This window comes from Sylvia atricapilla, chromosome 11, assembly GCF_009819655.1.
Source record: "Sylvia atricapilla isolate bSylAtr1 chromosome 11, bSylAtr1.pri, whole genome shotgun sequence".
Classification (NCBI taxonomy): Eukaryota; Metazoa; Chordata; class Aves; order Passeriformes; family Sylviidae; genus Sylvia; species Sylvia atricapilla.
This window is the reverse complement of record NC_089150.1, coordinates 12756814-12778476: the sequence shown is the minus strand read 5'-3', so window position 1 is coordinate 12778476 and position 21663 is coordinate 12756814. Positions and strand designations below refer to the sequence as shown.

At 35.3% G+C, this 21663-nt stretch overlaps 1 protein-coding gene across 1 annotated transcript in view; it reads right to left on the bottom strand.

The window, feature by feature from the left end:
- Positions 1-119: 119 nt before the first annotated feature.
- DNAH12 (dynein axonemal heavy chain 12) overlaps positions 120-21663 on the bottom strand; it is a 59094-nt gene continuing 37550 nt past the window's right edge. Inside the window, exons 49-74 of the mRNA XM_066326730.1 lie at positions 20452-20628; positions 19944-20075; positions 19426-19515; positions 18331-18471; positions 17953-18194; positions 17459-17606; positions 16454-16599; positions 15849-16063; positions 14751-14943; positions 13713-13905; positions 13129-13301; positions 12484-12624; positions 11211-11369; positions 10043-10187; positions 9025-9175; positions 8492-8745; positions 7803-7943; positions 6850-6987; positions 5753-5986; positions 5185-5370; positions 4590-4693; positions 3314-3518; positions 2995-3132; positions 2439-2530; positions 2145-2212; positions 120-1293 (exon numbers count right to left, since the gene is read on the bottom strand). Coding sequence (XP_066182827.1) covers positions 1103-1293; positions 2145-2212; positions 2439-2530; positions 2995-3132; positions 3314-3518; positions 4590-4693; positions 5185-5370; positions 5753-5986; positions 6850-6987; positions 7803-7943; positions 8492-8745; positions 9025-9175; positions 10043-10187; positions 11211-11369; positions 12484-12624; positions 13129-13301; positions 13713-13905; positions 14751-14943; positions 15849-16063; positions 16454-16599; positions 17459-17606; positions 17953-18194; positions 18331-18471; positions 19426-19515; positions 19944-20075; positions 20452-20628 — 4197 coding nt within the window. The 3' untranslated portion in view covers positions 120-1102. The remainder of the gene's footprint in view (positions 1294-2144; positions 2213-2438; positions 2531-2994; positions 3133-3313; positions 3519-4589; positions 4694-5184; positions 5371-5752; positions 5987-6849; positions 6988-7802; positions 7944-8491; positions 8746-9024; positions 9176-10042; positions 10188-11210; positions 11370-12483; positions 12625-13128; positions 13302-13712; positions 13906-14750; positions 14944-15848; positions 16064-16453; positions 16600-17458; positions 17607-17952; positions 18195-18330; positions 18472-19425; positions 19516-19943; positions 20076-20451; positions 20629-21663) is intronic.

Sequence of the window (21663 nt, the reverse complement as noted above, 5' to 3'; positions counted from 1 at the left end):
AGTGATTATTAAGTTGAAAGTGACATTTTCAGGATTGAAAACAATCTCTGCAGAGCCCATGTCCATTAATAGCTCACTATAAATACCCGATCATAAGATACTCTGGGACTTTCTCCACGTTTCTTTCACACACGTCAGTTATGTTTAATAATCTGACTGATAGGTGGTGCCAACAGAAGAAGGAATTAAAACTCCAGTTTCCTTGTAAAGATGTTTTTGACTTTTGGAATAAGAACTTCAGAACTATAGCAGTAAGTGTTACACTGTAAAAAGAAAATTCTGTAGTGCTGTCCTAGGAGGGCAAACCAAAGGTGGTCTTAGGAGCTTGCTTATGTAAGATAGCAAAAAACCCAAAACTGAAACAGTAAAAGTCAACAAAACCAAACAAATAATCAAGCAAAAATTCAAGTAAAATTATTCCATGTTCCTGATTGCTTAATCATAATTCACATTAATATAAATAGAAAAGCAATTGAAAAATAAAATTCTTAAAGGGAAAAGCAGTTTCAGGAGGACAGACTTACACTGGTTCAACACCCAATAAGCAGGGAAATGAGAGACACAGATGCCCAGTTGTAATAGTGATGGTAGGATGGAGTGAGACCTTTATGTGCTTCAGTTTTTCTTACTGTATTTTATGGAGGGATCCACACACAGAACAGATGATGGCTGCATCTGAATGCAAGGTGGAAACAGTTCTTTGCTAAAGGACATGTAGAAAGATTGCTTAAGTAATGATTTTTAATTATTTTTAAAGAAAACAAAAGTGCAGAATCAAGTTCATTACCTGTAATATTTTTCTCAGAAAGTGCAGACTACTTTCATTTCCCAAGAAAATATGTTTTGTGATATTCAAGTAATCACAAGAAAATGTTCACATTTTAATAATATCACCAAGGGCTAAACTCCTAGTTGTACAGCTTACAGATTGTAAAGATGGTCATAATAATAATAATACATACTTAATACTTGAGGGTCAGAGAGTATTTGTATGCCCTCTTACAATACAAAAACCTCCAGAGGTTTATTTAATACACTAAGTTCCACTTCCTCTGTCAGCCAGCAAAGAGAACAAGATGTCGTGAAGTCTGTGTGTAAAGAGTCAGTCATCCAGCTGGCACAGCAAGGCTACACCTCTCTTGATCCAGTGCTGGACTGGCTGGTCTGTGTTGAGCCTCAGAGCAATGACGAAGTTTGTGGAATGCCCAGTAGTGGACAGGACCCCTTTGCGCTCACTTGTCTTGTAGAGTGGGCAAACATAGGCATTAGACTCCTTTATGTCTGATGTGACAGCTTCAAAAAAAAAAACCCCAAAATAATGCATTACATTCAGCAGATCTATTGGTAGAAACATAATCTACATGCAAATGTTAAGTACTTACAGTAACATCTTTAAAGGTCAATTAAAAAGCAAAATTGTTTTGTGAGCAACAGAGTAAAATCATCTGGCTTTTTCTCCTTGTGTTTTCTTGTGTGGTTTGTTTTGTTCTTAAACCCCACTAATTAGCTAAAATTTATTTTCAGGACTGGATGCCTTCCTGTAATTCTACCAGGTTTGTAATACTGAAAGACACATTAAAATCTGAATAGTTACCTAATTAATATATAGCTTATACATGAGTTTTTCACAGCTCTGCAAAAATTCTGGTCCAGTTGCCAGAGAACCTAACTGCAATTCAAGTCATCTGAGATCCAAGGACAGAAGTCAGCAGGAACTCTTTGTTGTTCAGACTGCTTGCATGGAACTTGTGCAAAGCATAAAATCATGCAGGTCTGAACAAATCCATCCAACTTCAAGAGAAGGCACCAGCAGAAAAAGTGGCAAATTTTAGCACTGCCTATTTGCCAACACGTAAGTTGCAGCAGGTGCAGTGGTAAGTCCTGAATTTGTGCATAAATAAAAACAGGATTTTACTCCCTTCAATCAAAGAAAACAAGAATTGTGAAAATTATCTTACTGGTAGGAAAGAGAGCTATCACAAAACTTAAAATAACCTGAGCAAACCCTACTAAATCACATAAGATAAAACACTCAGTTTCTGTAAGTCAGTCAAAAGTTCTCCTCAGTGATCTTCAGTAAAAAAAGGAAACCACTGTTGCAGTTTTTTGTTGAATTGCTCACACAACAGAGAAATCATACTCACTTGGCTTTATCCAAATGATTGGCATGGCATCAAAGAGCACTTTGGGATACTGCTCAGTTAACATTCCCCTAGAGAGAGACAGCAACAAAGTAATTGTTTGTGGCTTGAGGGGTTTGGTGGGTGTTTTTTGGTTGTTGCTTGTTTTTTCTTCCCTATTTTCCATACATGAAAGAGTGCTTAATTTGGTGTGTTATTCCAATAATATGAAAAGTATCACTTAAATTATTTAAACCAGTCTTGTTTGACCACTGAAAAAAGCTTTTCAGAACCACAGTACAACACTTGGCTACTGACTTGGTCCTGTCCCAGCGAGCTCCATCCAAAAATAATCCGTGGATGTAAACACCGTCCTCCGGTGCAGTATCAGCAGTATCCTGAGGAATAACCTGCAGGAAATAAGTGTTCCAAGTCATGAAACTATCACAGCTCTTTGCTTTTTGAGCTATTAAGCCAATGTCAATTTTCAGACCAAACCAAACTGAGAATAATATAGTAACCCTTCCTTTCAATGCTACTTTTACACATACCAATAGAGACAGCAGAATTCTTTGGGTTTGTTAATTACCTTTCTTGTAGTTTATAACATGAGGCTTTAACCACACAGAAAAATATACACTGGTCAGGCTCTTTTCTTGAGTGGAGTTCTGGGTCCAGTGATAGAATTACTTTTAATCACTTTGAGAATAACTCTTCTACAGAGGTTATTTAGTCTGCCAGTCTTACCAAATATATATCTTCATACTGCAGTCAGTTGCAAAATGAACTTTACGGTTAGGATATATATTTACTACATCTCACCACAACATCAGGACTCAGATTAATAAAATATTAATTTATAGTTCATCCATACCTCAAATTCATATCCTAGAAGGTCAATAGGGATCCTGTGCTTCCTAGCATAGTTCTGCATGGCTCCAGTTAGGAAAGCTTGAGTAAAATAGAATCCTGACAGCCAAAAAACAGCAGGCTTCCCTAATTCATACCAATCCTGGAGAGAGGAAAGCAATATACTGAACAATCAGAAAGAGAGAAATCCCATACACTTTGACTATTTTCTACATAATTGTACTCAGAGAATCTAAACAAAGCCTATCACTCCTTTCCCAATAAAGACAAATGATATGGAAAAGTAGATTGAACACTTGGCAGCACTGCCACTTGTACATTACCTGTAAAAACTTCAGCCTTGCTAGCAAATCAACAACATAGCTCCCTAATGGTTTTAGACTTGGGTATGAATGCTGTGCCCACTTCTCAGGAACTTTTCCAATAAGGAGACTGCCAGACAGAGCCTCCAGGTCAGCATCCATAACAACCAGTCCTTTAATGGCTTTCTTCAGGTTAATTAGTGTAATGCGAATAGTTCGGATTAAACTAGAATTAAAAATAAAACAAATTTCACTCATTCTGCATGATTTGTTAAACATGACTATGTCATTGGAAAAAAAGTAAAATAAGTGGATTATGGAGGCATCTACAGAACTTTTATAGCTTTTTTATCTATATAGATATCTGCACAATAAACCATGTCTGTAAAGTCATGGATTTATGCTTTAGTGCAGATTTATTTAAGACTACGAACAGCAATAAACTCTTTTGTTATCTCTGATATCCTGAATTGTTTGGTAAGAGGATAAATTCAGAACTCCAAATGTATCCACTGTATACTAGATGAGGGAAAAAGGTTTAGATTGCAAAAGAAGAGGTGCATAGAGTGTGCAATAGGGATAACTTGGAGACTTAAGGCCAGAGGGCATTTGGGAGAAAATTAAGCAGGAGACACAAAGAGATGAATAGAAAAGAAAGAGGACAGAGATGAAACAGAAAGAAAGAATGGAGAGGCAGGTGAAGATAAAAAAGAAAATTCGGAAAAAAAGTCAAAAAAGAGACTGAGGACTCAAGGAGAAAAATAAATGCAATTCTACTTTTGTAGTCTTAGAAGAATAATTGTGAAAATTAGGTATAGGGGAAAAGCATTGAAAGAAGGGAAAAAATAATTCAAACAGAAGCACGTGAGAAAATTAAGAAGCAAAGAGAAATATCTCCACTACAAGCTATAACTGTGCATGTAGATTTTCTAAATCCTTTACCCTACAGGTCAGAAATACAAGGGAAATAAAATGAAATAAAGATGGTGAAAGAAAAGTGAAGTTAAAAAAAACAGATATTGTTTGCATGCTCTTTTCCCAGTACTTCCTCATACTCCCTTCTTTCTCTTTCAGTTAATTTTGCCACTTCATTTTTCCTGACACCTATCCTACACCCTGACTCTCCACAAGGAGCAAGAGTGTTTGGAGTGCAGATATCACTGCAGTGATCAGGCAGTTAGAAGGGAATAAGAAAATGTTTCACACACTATGGGGCTTACACAATATGATTTGCAAGAAATACTTTTCTGCAAATGGAATGATTTCTGGTAAATCTAATAAAATAGAACGTTCTTACTGGTTAAATCTTTCCATTTCTTGCACCAGCACAGTGTTCATACTTTCTTCATATCTCACAGGATATTTAATCAGGCAACTTTCAATGTCGAAGTCCTTTGGAAGCTGTAAATGACAACACATTTGGAGACCATTTCATATGTCATTATGATTTTACACTAAAGGTATGCAAATGAGAAAATTTGCAAAGCAATAAAACCACTTTCTGATTAGTATCTTAGTAATACAGGATTCAATACTTTAATCTAAATAAAAATTTTGAGGTTTAAAAAAATCTAGAATTTTTAATATAATGAAATTTTATTATATATGTTTTGATTTATTAATTTTAAATTTGTCCATGTGAATGAATCAACTGCTCTTTCAAGTTCTCTTTGCTCTGCTTTCTTTCTCCTATCTTCTGCCTATTTAATAGAATTTCTTTCAACTGAAATATATCTGTGATCTGTTACAGACACAGAAGTTTTTACTTTCACATTGCACTAAATTCACTTCAGAATGTTTTCTTTCAACAGAAAATCTACTTTACATTGAAGATTCTAGTTAAGGAATTTCTGCGTTTTAAGATAAATTGAAGCCATTTGTATATACAATACCTTGCTGAGAATATCATCTGCAATTGCATAAAGAGTGCTGTCACCACCCCCAGAAGTTCCCTGAGTGCCTCCTCCTTGTGTTAAAAGCAGAGATTCAAAGAGGGTCTTAGTTTGCTGAAGATCTTTTGCAATATCCACATTTTCATGCAAGCCAAATACCTCTGGGTGCTGAGTAAAGGGAAGATTCTAGGACAAAATAAAAAAATGTCTGGGTGACATAAAGCAGGAAGAATGTGATCCAAGGTTTCTTCAAGAAGTTGAGTGAAAAGCTGCCATAGACTTCAGCTGCAGGTGAGTGAAGACCTTAGTGGCAGGTATTTGCAGACAGAATTACTGTTGATAAAGCCACCACCTCTCATACAGAGAATAATTTCCAAGGAATTCTCAATTATCTATGCTACAGATCCTCTTATCTACTTACTGATTCCCTCTCCTAAACATTTGAGATCATGGCAAGGATCATACATGCTAGGCAAGATCTTGAGCACACAATTAATTGTGCTGCCTTTAAGGATTGCTTCCTTAGCACATCATTCTAACAGTGCAAAATCTTGTTGCTAATTTTTACCTTAATGAACTCAATGTACTCCTCATATGTGCCTTTGGGTGGAGCATAGTAGTTGCCACTGGGAGAAAAAGTGTACCGAGGATTTTCGATTATATCCGGGTTGTAGAAGTCATCCAGCATTGTCAGCAGCAAACGTCTGTCCCAGTCATCTGTCACCCGACCTCCATAGTTACACTCACCAGTCAGGTAAGAGACAGCTTCAAAGGGAACGTGGCTGTACTCATTGATGAATAACTGAAACAGAAATAAGAGCAGTTCTAGAGGCTTGCAGTATCTGCTAAACAACAGTCTGCTAACCGACTAAAAGGCTGGAGGCTACAGTATGTGTAAGCTGCAGTTTATGGAGTTTTCTTCCTAGGTGCTGGAAATCCAAATTCTGAGATCTCATTTTCAGGTAAAAATTAGTGTTTAAAATCAAGATGAGTTAAGAGTAAAAGCCTCTTATGAATATCAAAATTACTCAGTCATCCAAGTAATTCTTGAATTATTTACAAGTGAATAGTTTATCCAGTTCAGACTCTGTAGATGGACACTTTACTGCACCAGAAATAAATGTGTGTTTCAGTTAATTTATCTTTTAATCTTCCTCCAATCTCATTCATTAACGTCTTGGTAGCTTTTTCAAATCTTCAGCCTCAACTTCTGTAACTCAGTTTTAACTCTCCTGACTTTTCCATGGAGTGCCTATAAAAGGTTCAATGTCAAGTAGTGTCCACCATTTCATCTTGAGGAAGAATAGTCTGAGGTTCCATTAACTACCAGTATACATGTAAAAAAAAATTTCCTCCAACTAACCACCCTAATAGGTGACTGTCATCGACATGTGCTATTTAAAGAACAGTGAGCTCTTGTACATGACAAGTTTAACTTTTATAATACTCACATATATTCATTATATTCCATATGTCTGTAGAAATCTAAACTTTTTACGTAATTTGTAATTTTGAAGATATTTATAGTATGATTGACATTCTTTGCCTTTGCTGCTGAAGTCCTAAGTATCTATGAACATTTGAGGTAACTCCAGTGCATTGCTCCTTGTGACTCCCAGCTGGGCTTTGCAAGATCAGAGTTTAGGAGGTAATCAGTGGTTTTACCTGCAGCTGTCTGATACTGATTCGCAAGTCGGATTCATTAAATCCATAGGGTATATTCCAACCAAGGGGCCCAAACTTCCTTCTCTCCTGAACAAGAGCATGGAAGAAACAAACTCCAAAGAGTAGTTTCTCCCATATCTTTTGAGAAAAGCAAAAGAAAAATGTATTGTTAACTAGTCTGTAAGCTCATGGTAGTGTACAGCCTGCGTAGTGAGCACCCTTGCATTACCTCTCTCCACCCAGATATAAATCCAGTCCACCACAAAGTACCTTCTGGCTTTTGCCTTGGGAACAAGTGCACACAGAGTCCCACGTATGCAAGCACATTTAGCAGTTCCTCAAGTACCATGATATTTTTTAATGTATAGGGCAACTGACTTCATAAGAATTCCAATAGTGTCAGACATTTATTTTTAAGGTTCATTAGATAAACAAAAAATACAAATTATTTTTAAAGCAAGGCCTTAGGTGCAGTCACACCTATGTATATTGATAACTCCTATCTCTGATTCCACTATTTTTCACTCCCTTCACAGGTAATGATTAGCTAAGTTGTTCACCAGGTATCAATATAATATGCAGGCACTGCAGTACTTGTTCCCTGGTAGCAAGAAAAGGTCTCCTCAGTGCTTATCATCTCAGTAATCACAGACATGCCCTTCTAATCAACGTCCAGAGTCCATGTACATTGTACAGTGCCTCAAATAATTGTATACTATGTGTGTATAGCATGTACGTGATTTAATAAAGCCTAAGAAAACATTTAAAATACTGCTACATGAAATTACCTGACAGAGATAATTCTTAACTAATTATCTCTACCACTGCAAAACTTAAATTCACAACCACAGTAAAAAACTTTAGCTTGCAATTATTCATTGGACAGAAATCAATATATCTGTGGGTAAAAAAAACCCAAAGCCCAAAAACTTCTCAAGAGATAGGCACATTACCAGCTCCTTTCCAGGGCATCCAGCAAAGAATTCAGGATCAGAAATAGGATCAGAAAGAAATGACTGAAGTAGGTTTAACCGGAGCCCAGTGGGAGGTTCATTTGTCATCTTCACTCCATTCTGCAGAATGGTTACTGGAAACTAGAATTAAAAAATAGCAAAACTGCATTCAGAAAGCATGGAATAAATTCTATATTAACAATATACAATTATTCTGTTTTTTACATAAACAACTATCTGCAAGAAATTACATTTTGAAGGTCACCAGCTTCTAAAATATTCTCCAAAGCATCAAGAAAGTAAGACTCTGATGTAAATACCAAACCTCTATTTTAAAATGTTTTCTTGGTATTCAACACTTCACAAACAAAACACACGATTAAATTTTTTAATTTATGTAAAAGCAAAAAAACTTTCTTAATCTTAATATATGCTGACAGATTGCAGTTCCATTGAGTAGTATACAAAATACTGCACGTGACAGTATCAAAATACTATAAAGAAAGCTTGATATTATCATGTTTATAATAATTTTTAAACGTCCTTCCTTGGTTAAATTATCTCTTCAAAGCCTAATTGCATTTCAGAGAAGTTTTGTATTATCAGCTCATTCAGGTATACAAAAATTCCCTAAAAATGCCATCAATTTTCCCTTTCCCTAAACAGAGATTATGGGGCAATGCATATACCTTTGGTGAAGGGTAACTTGTAAGCCAAAGTCTGAATTCTGGGTGACATTTTTCACTGTTAAGCTCCTCACATATTTTCTCCAGCATTGGCATCCAGGAGACAGCTAAATGACAATTTTGTAAGCAAACCCATGTTCCTTCTTCCATTCCTGTTTGAATCATTTTTGTAGCTATTGGTCCTTGTCCTTGTCCTAATGAGATGGACTGAAATTTATCTCCAACCATCTCCCTGTCATTTGCCAGTTTCAGGAGGCCTTGAATAGAAAGCATAAGATTTTAGCACTAATACATTAAAAAGAAGTTATGTCAGAAAAAAGATACCGAAAAACTTCTATTACTAGTTTCTTTATATGTACATACTAATTACCATTTTGAGGGGGCACAGAATTCTTGCAGTCTGACATAATGCATTCATAATCTCATAATGCACTCATAATGCATTCATATCCACTTGCAGATAGTGCAAAATAATTCTCATTGTGTATTGAAGGGGAATTTGAAGTTCCCTATTTTCTCTTGCTGTGTATACTTACTAGACATGGGATCTGCTCCTGGAGATAGCACAAATATTAAAGGGACTGTAGCAGTTGAATCTAAGTAACTTTTTGCTAGATCAAAAGGTGGTGGCTCTACAAATTTCTTCCCCAGTTTCTCAGTAACAAATGTTGTTATAGCTGGACCAATCTGGTAAAAAAAAAAAAAAAAAAAAAAAAAAAAAAAAAAAAAAAAAAAAAAAAAAAAAAATACAAACCATCAACATAGACATAACTGCACATCTGACACTGTCTTTTATGCCAAATTCCCAAGCCTGCAGACACTTCTCTGATTTGCAGAGATTTGAGACCAGTCTTGCAGAATGATCCAAAACTCCTGTTGACACCTCCCTCCTTATTTTTTCCTTACAAGAGAAATAATAATGTTTTTAGAAAATAAAAAATAACATACCTCACATAAATAATATTAAATAACATTAAGACTTTGATTCAGACTTTTCCTGATGTGGAAGACAAGCACATTCTCCCTTAGGAAATAGTAATTATTTTTAATAAATTCAAGGGAGCGATTGCAATATGCCTTAAATTATAACACTGATAGCTCCTAAAGAAAATGCAATACAATTTGTTAAGTGCACCAAAGGCAGAATTTGTTCCAAGTTCATCTTGGTCATTAGAATCAACATATTTCATCTCTTCTTGCCTTAAAAATCATTTGCACAAAAGCACATGGTATTAGATACCCTGTGTATTTTTTTCAGGCCAGTATGTCTCGTTCTCCAGTATATTGGGTGCACCAGGAAATAGCCTAGCTATGAAAAAATACTTCAAAAGAACTAAAACAATGAGAATCCTCCAAAAGATTTGTTAAATCACATCAGAAAGAAAGATTTCAGCTGATGCTTGTGGTGTTTGTACTGGCCACTTGAAGAATCAGAAGAGCATTTACTTTCTTAATAAATATGATGAAAAACAGATTAATTACTGAAACAGGCAGGGCAAACTATGCTGCAAGGCATGGCACAGTCTACAAACACCCCATAACAGATAATTTTACCTTGTCTGGTCTTAAGCATCGAAGAATTATCATTTTCTGTAATTCAGTTAATGTATTATTTAACTCTTCTGGTAATGGAAAGTTTTGAGGCTCTTTGCTATCGTACATGTTTTGCCATTCACCTATATTTTCAGCGACATGACTCCTAGAGAAAAAAAAAATCACAAGCACTATAAATACCTGGAGTATTTTTTTAAGGTTTATCAAAGGCAAATTACACTGTATTGTCATTTAAGACACTTTGTATCTACATCAGAAAATAATCCCACAATTGAGCTTCTCTGTGCTGAACGGTGAAAAGTCTCTTTCTACCATACTGCTGAGGAAAGACTCCACCTGAAAAGTTCCAAGTTGACAGTAAGTTCTGCCTGTTCCTCCAGCCAGCACTGCTTGGACATTCATAGGTCCAGGTGAACTTTCTGCCTCCACTATTTCAGGAAAACACCACACTTGAAATGAAGAAAATTACCAGGAAATTTAACTAGGGAAAAAAATTATTTTCCTTCACACAACATGCAGAGTGTGTTCTTTGCAATGGGAGACTTGCAGATTATTTGAAGGCGGGATCAACATCCAAATTGCTACTAAAACTTCCAAGGAGCTGAAACACAAAACAATCTCAAAGAACCTCTCCTACAAGAGCAGTGTTACCACACTCAGATCCACATGCCCCAAATATTTGCACTCAGTCAGCTAATTTATGGAAGTCTTGTACAGCCATGCTGTCTCCAGAATTTAGTGTTAAATTCTATTTAAACCCAGGGTGAAATTAAATTTTTAGGGTGAAATTGTACTGAGTTCAGGAGAATAGAGTTTACTAGAAAAACTTCTTCCCCAGAACTACAGTAGAATTCTGCTACATGTTCCATCTCTGGCTTTCACTGAACCCTTAAAACACTATTTCTCTACCATGAAGACATTTCAAAAGAAAAGTTTTTTGAGCAACCCCTGAAATAATTTAGAAAAAAACAATTGTATTAAATAATATTATAATTAGTGATTTGACTGATCAGAGTAAGTGAAACAAACATGACAATGAAAAAAGGGGGGTGGTTTCACCCCATTTACATTCTGGCACTGATTTGGAAAACAAAGCAAACATTTCTTTCAGCATGTTACATATGTATTGGCCAAAACCAATTCAAGCTAATTCACATCAGTATTTTACCTCAGTCCTTCCATAGCTGGCAATTCACTTGCACGGCATAATTCATCCCAGCTCTTATCTGATAGCCAAGTTGGATCTGGATTCTTGTGCTCATTCTTGAGACCCACACCTCCAGTAAGTAAGAACATAAACTCTTGATGTTCCATTTCACTACTAGCCCTATATACATAAAAAAAAAAAAATCAGTAATTGAGATACAATTTTACATATTATAAACAGTTGTTTTAAGTCTATTACACTTCACTACCCTTTAGGAATGCTTCAACTTCAGTAAGAGCTGAGATCAGATCTCAATATTATATATTATTAAAAAACTGCATGATAAAAATGTCTGATGAAGACTAAAGTAAGGGTTTCAAGAGGTGAATCTTAGACTCAATGAATCGTTTAGGTGGGAAAAGTCCTCTAAGATCAAGTCCAACCATTAACCCAGCACTGCCAAGCTATTGCTAACCCATGTCCCTCAGTGCCACACCCACATGGCTTTTAAACACCTCCAGGGATGGGGATTCCACCACTGCCCTGAGCAGCCCATTCCAGTGCTTGACAAGGCTTTTGGTGGAGAACTTATTCCACCTGCCTTTTTTTTTTTTAATGTGCAATTATTCCTGATTTTTAAAGGCTTTGCAGAAGATAACGCATTCTGCAACTACAGTAGCCTTACAAAATGGCCCAGGAAGAGCATCCATGTACAGATGAGTACACACTGCAATTAATTAAGTATGCATATTATAGTTGTGCAATTTTGACCATATAATTCCTTTCATAATGTATTCACACAAAATTAGGAAGAGAAAAACTAAAAAGTTGGTCGAAAGGGGAAGACTGCATCTGAGATCTCATAATGTTATGCAAGAGGGTAACAAAGAAGAAAAAAAATGAAAACCAAAGACAAAACCCTAGATGTTGTTGGCATTTCACATTACTGCCTACATTTTAGTTCTAAAATATTTTCTTAAATAACAGCAATTGTTTTTGACGTAAGGATGCTATGTTACACTGCCCAGATCCTTTAAAGATTGATTTATCATTGACAAAACCACTGACAACTGGGCATACATTCTGTTTTCATAATGTGTTCTGTAGAAGTGATACATGCACTCACATACTCTTCCATTTGTTAATGTTACACATCTTGGCTCAAAGTATTCATGACCTTACTCCAAAGGCATTATTATCAATGTGCACAAGAACATTCCATCTAACCAGGACCTGCTTCAATGATAAAATCATTGGTTTCTGTTAGTAAGAGACTTCACAAAAATGAGCTTACATGAGCAGATTGCAACACAACAAAAACGAGAAGAGCAGCTTGTCTGTTTCAAACAGTGAACGACAGACTTGGCAGTACAGGTTGTAGGTGAAGTGGTCATTTAGATACTGAAGTCGCTTCTTCAAAATTTTGGATTTATTACTAAAAAGAAAAGAAGTGACAAACTGAGACTTCAAATATAATAACATATACAATCCCTTAAGAAATCTCATCTATTTAGGGTTGCAGGGGACTTATCTTAGATCCACAGGCTCCACAAGGGACTTAGGTGCTAGTTTCCCCAAAATTTCAACTATATTCCCTCTCTTTTTAAAAGACTGTAGCACTTTTAGAAGTCCCAAGCAAAATAATAAGCTGAAATCCATTTGCCACAGTTAAGTGGTAGCACTCAGTCTTCAAAATGGAGCCTATTTCAGAACCTGACTTCACACTAAGTCACATTCTTAAAAACACTTAAATACAGCACATGCTTACAGTTCATCATTTGATTTATCAGTAACTAAAAAGAGCAATTAATTAATTAATAAATCCTATTTTCCTGCAAAAGCCGGCATTTAAGGAGACAAATTGTTTCCAAATGGAGAAAACTACTCATAGGAAGAGAACAGAACTCCCCCTTATTTTCTGCAAAGAGACTGCCTTCACCTGTCATGAATGGAGCTGACGAAGAGGCTGACAAACCAGCTGAGGGAGTACTGGTACATGGGGTCGATGTTGGCCAGGTCTGCGATGGTGAAGAAGAGCACGGCCGAGTGCTGTGCCACGGCGCGGTACGCCTCGCGCGACTCCGCGATCTTCAGCTCCGTCTTCTCTGCGATCTGCACACCAACGGCAGGGGAGAAACAACAGCTTTTAACAGTCTGTAAAAATACTTCTGCTTATTAACGTCACCAAAATAGCTCCACACAGCACTGTAACACCAGAGTAACGCAGTTTTTCTGCTCCAGAAGGCACCACCCCAGCAGGTAAAACAAGCGCTTGGCTCTACCCCAGTACTGCCTGATCTATTTACCTGCACTACAGATAGACTAACTTTAAAACACTTTAAAGACTAAATAATGCACAGTGAAGGTTCTCTAACAGATCCAATTATATTTCTCTTCCTATTTCACAAGTATAGAATTTGCTCCTTGTGCTAGGTATCCAAATCAGAGACCTTCTGCTGACTGCAAATTTTAACAATTAATTTCTCTGTATTATTGAGGGAAGCACACATACACACTCCTTACCTGCTGTTTTCTTGTGATCTCATTAGCCATGATTTTGGCAGAATCCAAGACCTGGATGGCGGTCTCATCTTCCAGAATATCACCTTCAGATGACTCTAAAGTTTCTAAAATTTTCTTCTCAATTTCCTGTAGTTTCTTTTTATTGGCTGCAGACTGAACAATGAGAGCATTTCTTTCCTCTTCTAAATCTGGCCTAATGAAGAAATACACAAAACCCAAAATCAGTTAATGCTCATCTTGCGCTGGCTGCAAAAGAAGCCCATGAAAATTACTCCCTCTTCCTACAGGAAGTTATTTGTGAATATTCTTTTCAGTTTAAGCAGGTTTTTGCTGTTTAACATCTATTTATTCTGGTGAGTAGAGATTTCATTGCATGATTTCTTCTCAGTATTTGGAAATGATGGTCTGATCTTTAACATCTTAGCATTTTGCAAATGGCAGTGCATCCTAGTTTTCCTTTATTGTATCCCTGCTGTCTGAAAAAAACCCATATAAACCATATGATACACAGAGCCAGTTTACTGCTGGAAACACTTCTGTTAGCAAATACTTTACTCCAGTTGCATTGACATGTCTGCCCAACTCAGATACTACTTCTCTGTGCCTCTCTGAGGGCTGAGATATGATCCATAATCAGTTTCAGAGGTACTTTGCATTTATTTCATACAAAATTAAAATAAAATCCTTATCATTCTGCACCTTTGTCTGGCAGTTCAGCCACACTGAAAAAATAACAGTAATGATTTAAACTTCAAATAATATTTACATAGTTTTCTAACATCCAAGAAATATTTCAGGAGAAAACTGCCATGAAAAAACAATGATTTCACATCTGCTATTTTAATTAACTTGTGGACACTTACCCCTAACACTTCCCTAATAAACCTTTTAAATAATAAAATTTTAATTTAAAGCTGTTACTGAGCAAAATTTACACCATGTAACATCCATTTTTCTATACAATAAATTAATTTCTCATTTCCTTGGAATTATGCCATAAAAATCTTTAATAGCTGTTTACCATAAAGAGAGGCTTACCTCTCTTCTGCTACAACAATACCCAGCAGCTGGTCTTCAAGTCCCTCTGGTGTTATCATAAAATTGAGTAATAAAACTTTTGTAGCAAGTTCAGGCAAATAGTGTGGATTTCTTAGTTTTGTGGTAATAAAAAACTTGAAATCACTGGAATACTCAATAATGGTCTCACCAAGCCTGATACACTCCATACCTCCTAAAGTTAAGAAGAGAAACATTAAGAAAACTTATCTACTCCAATTATTCATAGGAAAAAATACCTGTCACTAAATAAAAGCAAACTTGTCATCAATGACAAATTTGCTGTAAAAATGAGTAAATATATCTGACAGTCTGAAAAATTCTCCCAGACTTCAGTGGAGCATATCACTCTTAGCAGATGAGATTAAATCAATTCAATTACTACTGTACTTCCATTTTGCATATACAAAAACTAGAGATGGCAACAGAGAGCTGTGGAATCATTCCCAAATATTATATTCTTACAGACTACTCTCTCCTTGAATTACTTGTCTGAAAGAGGAAACCACAAACAAAAAAAGGGTTTGAGCTTTACTTCCCTTTTGTTTTTAATTCTGAACATGAAAACATGAAACCATGAATGAAGACAAACTAGGTAAGAAGGAAGGGAAACCATGTTTTTCTTTATGTGCACTTTTCTGTGCACATAACAGGAGACAAAGTTGAATACCCAATTCATAGCTACTTGCTAAGAACAGTGAAAACTATGCCTTAAGCAAAATGCCTTGACAGCTTTTCTTGATCTATAAAAAATTTAGCAAATATTATTATTATTAGACAAAAACATATGAAAATGAACACGCAAAACAATTTCACTGACAATGTCTCCTTCACAGGAGACATTCTTTAGTCTCCTATATTGTTCTGGAGAAGGTTTTCACATAAAACCGTTATCATGATAGGCAGGAACGACATTTATTAAAAAGTAAAACTTCAGGCTGTTGTGCAATTACCCTTCTCTTACCAGAGGCAGAATTAAGGTAAGAAGAGAGCAATATGAAAAATATCAGGTGGTTCCAGAGACTAGAAACTGAACATTAATGTCCTCTCCTTCAGGGTTCCAAATTAATTCTGCTGTACCTTGTTTAAATGTCTGTTTAAGCAGCAAAGGTTCAAGAGATGGGTCTAGTTCTTCCCCAACATTTTCTAGCAGCAGTGGAGTCCCAAACTGAATGCAATTCTCCACAGTTCTCATATAATCTGTGTCACTGATCTTGATAACATTCAGACGGTTGTCCTTCTCAAAATTCTTGATCCATTTATTTGCTTGACCTTGAGGATCAATCATTAATGGCCTAGAAAATACAGGACAGTTTTCTCAGTGCCTGCAGACAGTTTTCAAAATTTTAAATTATTTTACATGTTTCTGTATCAGACTGTCAAGAAGAAATGATACAATTAAATTATGTTATTTTAAGATGTCCGTGAATAATGGACGCATAGATGTTCTACGACAATTAGAAAAGTAATAGCAGAAATAGCTTTAAAAGTTGCAAAAAATGTTTAACCTTTTTCATAAAATAATCAGAATGCAGAATTCTTGTTCTACCTCCCCCTGGAACATAAAGATTCCACTCCTTTTTCAATTACATTGTTCTACAGAAGCTACATTTCTTCCAGATATATTCTTTTTCTAAAAATGGGAAATTGTTTGGATTTGAAAATTAAACCTTTTTGTCACCTACCAACGTCTTGAATTGTCAACAATGACCCCATTGTCTACAGAAAATACATCAGTTGGCAAACCAGCAATATTCCAGGCTCTTATTTTTACTGGGTCACCAAGATTCTTGCTCAAAGAGAAATGCTCAGAACAAGGGATTTCTTTCTCCTGAAAAAGAAGGGAAAAACCCCAACAAAATGAACATTTTTCTATATTCTGTATTTTTTTATATCTTTATTAAATGCCACTTCAATCCAAAAATGACAATGTGCATTTTAAGAGATTGAAATAAGTCACGTACAAGTAAAAATTCTAGGGAAAATAAACCTATAATTTCAATAATTAACTATATTTCCCCACTAAATATTTACTCTCTCTGCAAATTTTGTAAGATTTGTCCAGTTTTTGGTATATTCATAATATGGGAGGTTTGTTACATAAAGTTATGACTTAAAAAATTCATACACAGTTGAAAATATCTAATTATATCTTCCATTAATCCAGTACAGCAATCCAGTGATAATTTGTTACTGCTTGATGCATTTTAAGTGATTTCAAGTCACTTGATTTATGAATTATGGCATTCATGTAAGTATGTTGGAAGTGTCCCATTGCAAACAACACAATCAACCATCTAATTAACATACAAATATTTGATGATATAAGTTATAGAATGTTTTACATTACACATAACTGCATTATAAATTTAGTTCTTTCATTTAAAGGCAAAATGCAGAAAACAATGAGATTTTACTTCAGTAAAAATCAAGCCATACAAAATCAATGATGGTCTCCAGTTTCTGATATGCTATTTTGGAGTAAAGTGTAAATGTAGAGTAAATTCACTGATTTAATTAAATTCAAAGCTACAAAATATTGGATCAGCAGAATTGATCCCATTGGTTTGCCCATGAGGTTTACTAGGCTAATATAAAATAAATTGCAAGGGATTTTTGAATTACAAGAGACTTTTGCAGCAGTCTCAAGAACCAAAAACATTTATTTAACTCCAGCATAACCTTCTAACCTCACACAGTTTGCTCCAATCTTTGGTACATTCTTGCCGAAATCCAGCAGTAAAAGCTCCCAGATATGCTATTACACCAGCTGATATCAGAATATCTCCTGTCAGATTATCATATTCCTCTTGAAGATCATGTGCAGCTTGATTCCATCTATGACAAGCATAAAAAAGTCATGCTGAAACGCCCACATTAATGATATTGATGTTAAAAATCAAGTTTTTGTTCATCTTAGGTAAGAACAGGTGAAGAATATGAAAACCTAATTCATGTATTCACGTATTCTATTCTCACTTTGAAGAGATTTCCTCTACTATTCTCCCAATGTTGCTGCCCATATTTTTTACACTAGAAACAATCAGGAATATTTCAAGGTGCCAGACATTCTTTAGTGTTACAGTCCTAACACAGAAATACAGCATTAGAGGCTTAGAGAATGGAATTTCAAGTTCTATTTCTACAGTGGTTGTTTTATCTGACATTTGAACTTCGACCTGACCTTGTTTTCTCTCCACCAAGGCCTCCAATCAACTTCTCTGCTCGTTCAATTTTTTTAGCACACATTTCAACCTGGAATTCTAAACGAGCCTTTTCTTCAGTCTTTTCACTGAAAGTTTGTTCCAAAGCAGCCAAACGACTTTCAACTGCGGCAAGTTCTTCTCTCTTCTGATTCAACAGTTCCATTGTCTTTGCCAATGACTCCTCTGCCACTTTTAAACGTTCTTTTTTGGGTTCAATCTCCTATTCAATTACAAACAATACAGAAATGCTTTTAGTACTTTTTTTTGTAACTTTATTATTAAGTACAATGCTTAGGGTGAATACATGGAGCAAAGGAAGATTCCATAGCACCGAGGGGCAAGGATCAAAACCACACCTTTGATACCCTGTGAAAGACTTCCATTCCCTTAATCCATTTGCATAAACCCTCTGCTGCCGAGGAAGCTTTAGCCACCACTTGTGGATCAAACTCTGGATTAGTCAGGTACTCAGTCCGAATCTTCTGCATCACAGCTTCCTGGGTAACAAAAGCATTATACCCCATCAGATCTCAAGGCTGACAGTTCAAAATTGAACAGATTCACTGTAATTTCCCTACCCAATGAAACAAGAAAGAACTATTCAGTATTAATTGTTGTATAAACCACTGCTTATTCGGTTGTTTTGACCTTCCTATCATTTTTCATAGTCTTTTCCTGTTTTCATTCTAATCCTATCCTTATCCTTTCTAATCATGCATTTGCTGTATCTTCCACGTGGCAGTTCCCTAAGTGCTAAGAGCATTACAGTCACATAGAAGCCTTCATTTACACTGCCCTCGGTGTAAAACACACCAAATCCATTATTTGCTATCTTTTTCTCAATACACAACTTTGGGGATCACTATAAAAATGCATTTCTCCTAATGTAATATGAAATATAATTGCTTATGTCTACTCTTGGGGATCAGTTTTATAAAGGGCAAAGCATATTCTATAAAGGACAAAGCATATCCAATTTCCAATTAATTCGGCAAAGGGCAAGAATCACACTCTTGGATATCAAGACCTTTGGGAGAAATCATCATATAGGAAAGGTTATATAACTAGTACATTTCTGCATTTATTGTGTATCTGACAGCATAATTAACAAGATATTACCCATTTTGTCATCATTCATTCAATCAAAATAATACAATTAGAAAAAGATGTTAAGAAAGGCAGCAATCACCAGTCAATTATAAAAAGAAGTTTATAATGTAGTAAAACTAGCAAAACAAAAAGGCACAGAAAGGCTGATCGTGGATCAAATGTCCATTGGTTCCACCAAAAACCACCAAATAAGTCCCAAAACAGAATATGTGAAATGAGGCTAAAAGGACACAGGCTCAGAAGAGACTGATTGATTTGGACAAATGATGTCTCCAATAGAGTGTTTTTTTCTCCCCTGAAAGAAAGTGTCTACATGGTAAAAATTACTGAAAAAGCCTTACTGGAATGGGTTTCTCAGAACAGGCTTTCAATTCCTTTAAGAAATTCATGTTGCCAAGCATTTTCTGGCTTGCAGTCCAGTAATCCAAAATCTACAAAACATAGTAGGAAATACCTTTTCAGGCTTTAAAACAAATTCACATACAAAAAATTACAAACCTCATTTAATTAAAACTTATGAATATTTAGTACTGGTCACCGGGTATCTCCTTGAGATGCCAATAAAGCAGAAAATTACCATAAATCAAACATTTCCTTCCAACCATAATTTAAGTCAAAAAGTAAACAGTCTCAGGGAAGTTAGGTATTATCTATTCTCAAGAAATGAGTAAAGCAAATTAAATCTGGCACATTATGAAATTTGGAAAGTAAGGAATTCCAGAAGTTTTGAGTAAAATCCTGAGTAGAGGTTATAAATACTTGTCTACTTTAATGGACCTTGGGTTATCTTTTTTATTGGAGAAGTGTTGAGAAGAACATGAATTACATTTTTATTTCAGACTATTGTCTGCCATTTTACCTTGCCTCCAGATCCTGAAGGATCTGCAATTCTTTCAGGTTTTTTTTCTCTTATGACACAGACAGCAGCCATGACAAGTTTGACACCAGATGGAGGATTTTTCATTGTTTTGACAACTGCTATATCAGAAGGCTAAAATAAAAAATACATAAAGTATTATGCCTTTCTTAACACTGAATAAATAACCTGTTAGAAAAAAAAGAGGAATTATAACACCAGTACCAATGAACATAAGTGGTAATAGAGGACTTCTAGAAAGGATGATACAATGTTACCATCATAATTAACAATATTCATCAATATCCTCTATGCAGAGGAAATAAAAATTAAATAAATGCTAATAAACTGTAAACTAATGATTAAATAACATTATGTTTTAAAAATTCAAGGTCAGAAGATTTTTATACACTTTTGTGTCATCTAAGGTATCTCATATTCTTCTAAATTCCTTCTTCATTTTAGAGAATTAAATAACACTTTAAAATGCTTTCAATTTAGATCAGCTTGCCTTCAAAGTGTCAAGAGCAGCGATTGCAGCCTCCATGACAGGTATTGCCTCTGCCAGGTCACTCTCACATTCATTTTTCAGTGCCTGAGCTTCTTCAGCTTTCTCTGTAGCAATTTCTTCATCCACTTTTACAATTTTTCTTTTGTCTTCTACTTCTGCAGATTCTACTTCTATAATCTAAAGAAAAACCTTGAGTGAGCTTTACATATATTGTGCCATGAATGACCAAATAAACTGAAATTACCTACTGTAGGACTTATGGAATACTGTAAAATATGAAGAGAACATTGAAGTTTTTTATATGTTAACATAATTTCAATTTACATCAAGGGAATAATTTCTTAGCATATTGCAACATCATCATGGAGTTTTAACAGTAGATAAACTGCATGACATCAGATTACTCTCAATAAAAGCTATTTTAAATATGTTTGAAGTTCAGGACACAAGAGGCACTTCATGTTTTGCATCAGGCTGTAACTGAAATGGATGAGCTTTTACAGGGAGTTTTAACTTCATAGTCTGTAACTTTGACTACTGAAATTTATTTTCTTTTCAGAGATAAGTCAAGTCTTAATCCAACTCTTTTGCAGTTCTAGGGAAGTGACAATTAGTTTTCTGGTAAAAGAGATATCCCTGTATCTCTAAAAATACTTAGGAATCAGAAACGTGCATAATGTCAATTAAAATCATGCTTTTTTGGTGATGCAACAGTCACATACTAGGTAAGTATATGTATATTTTCATATACTGGAATTTTCAAAACACTCAAGATTTTTGATCATAAATCCCACTAAATTCCCATGAAATTAACTGGGTTTAGGATCCTTTTATAAAACAAGCATGTAATCCCTGTGCATGCAAAGACAGACTGTGCAAAACTGTTCTTGTTTGTTTTGTCATATCTGGTCATATGAAAAAACTATTTGAGATTTTCACAATGCTTGTGAATCCACTTGGGAAACCTGATATAACCACTATTAGCATGAAAGTTCCTCTACCATCCTTCAGCATGGAGCTTAGGCAACGACTGTATATCCAGAGAATGTATTTTACATAAAAAATGAAGGTTTTTTTCTATTCTAAGGATATAAACATAAAGTTTCAGAATACTGGAAACCCCTGTAAACAAGAAGTGAGCTCAAAATCCTCAATTCAACTCCTACTTTTTGAAAGTCACACATCAATGAAATAAGACATATGCTTACATTA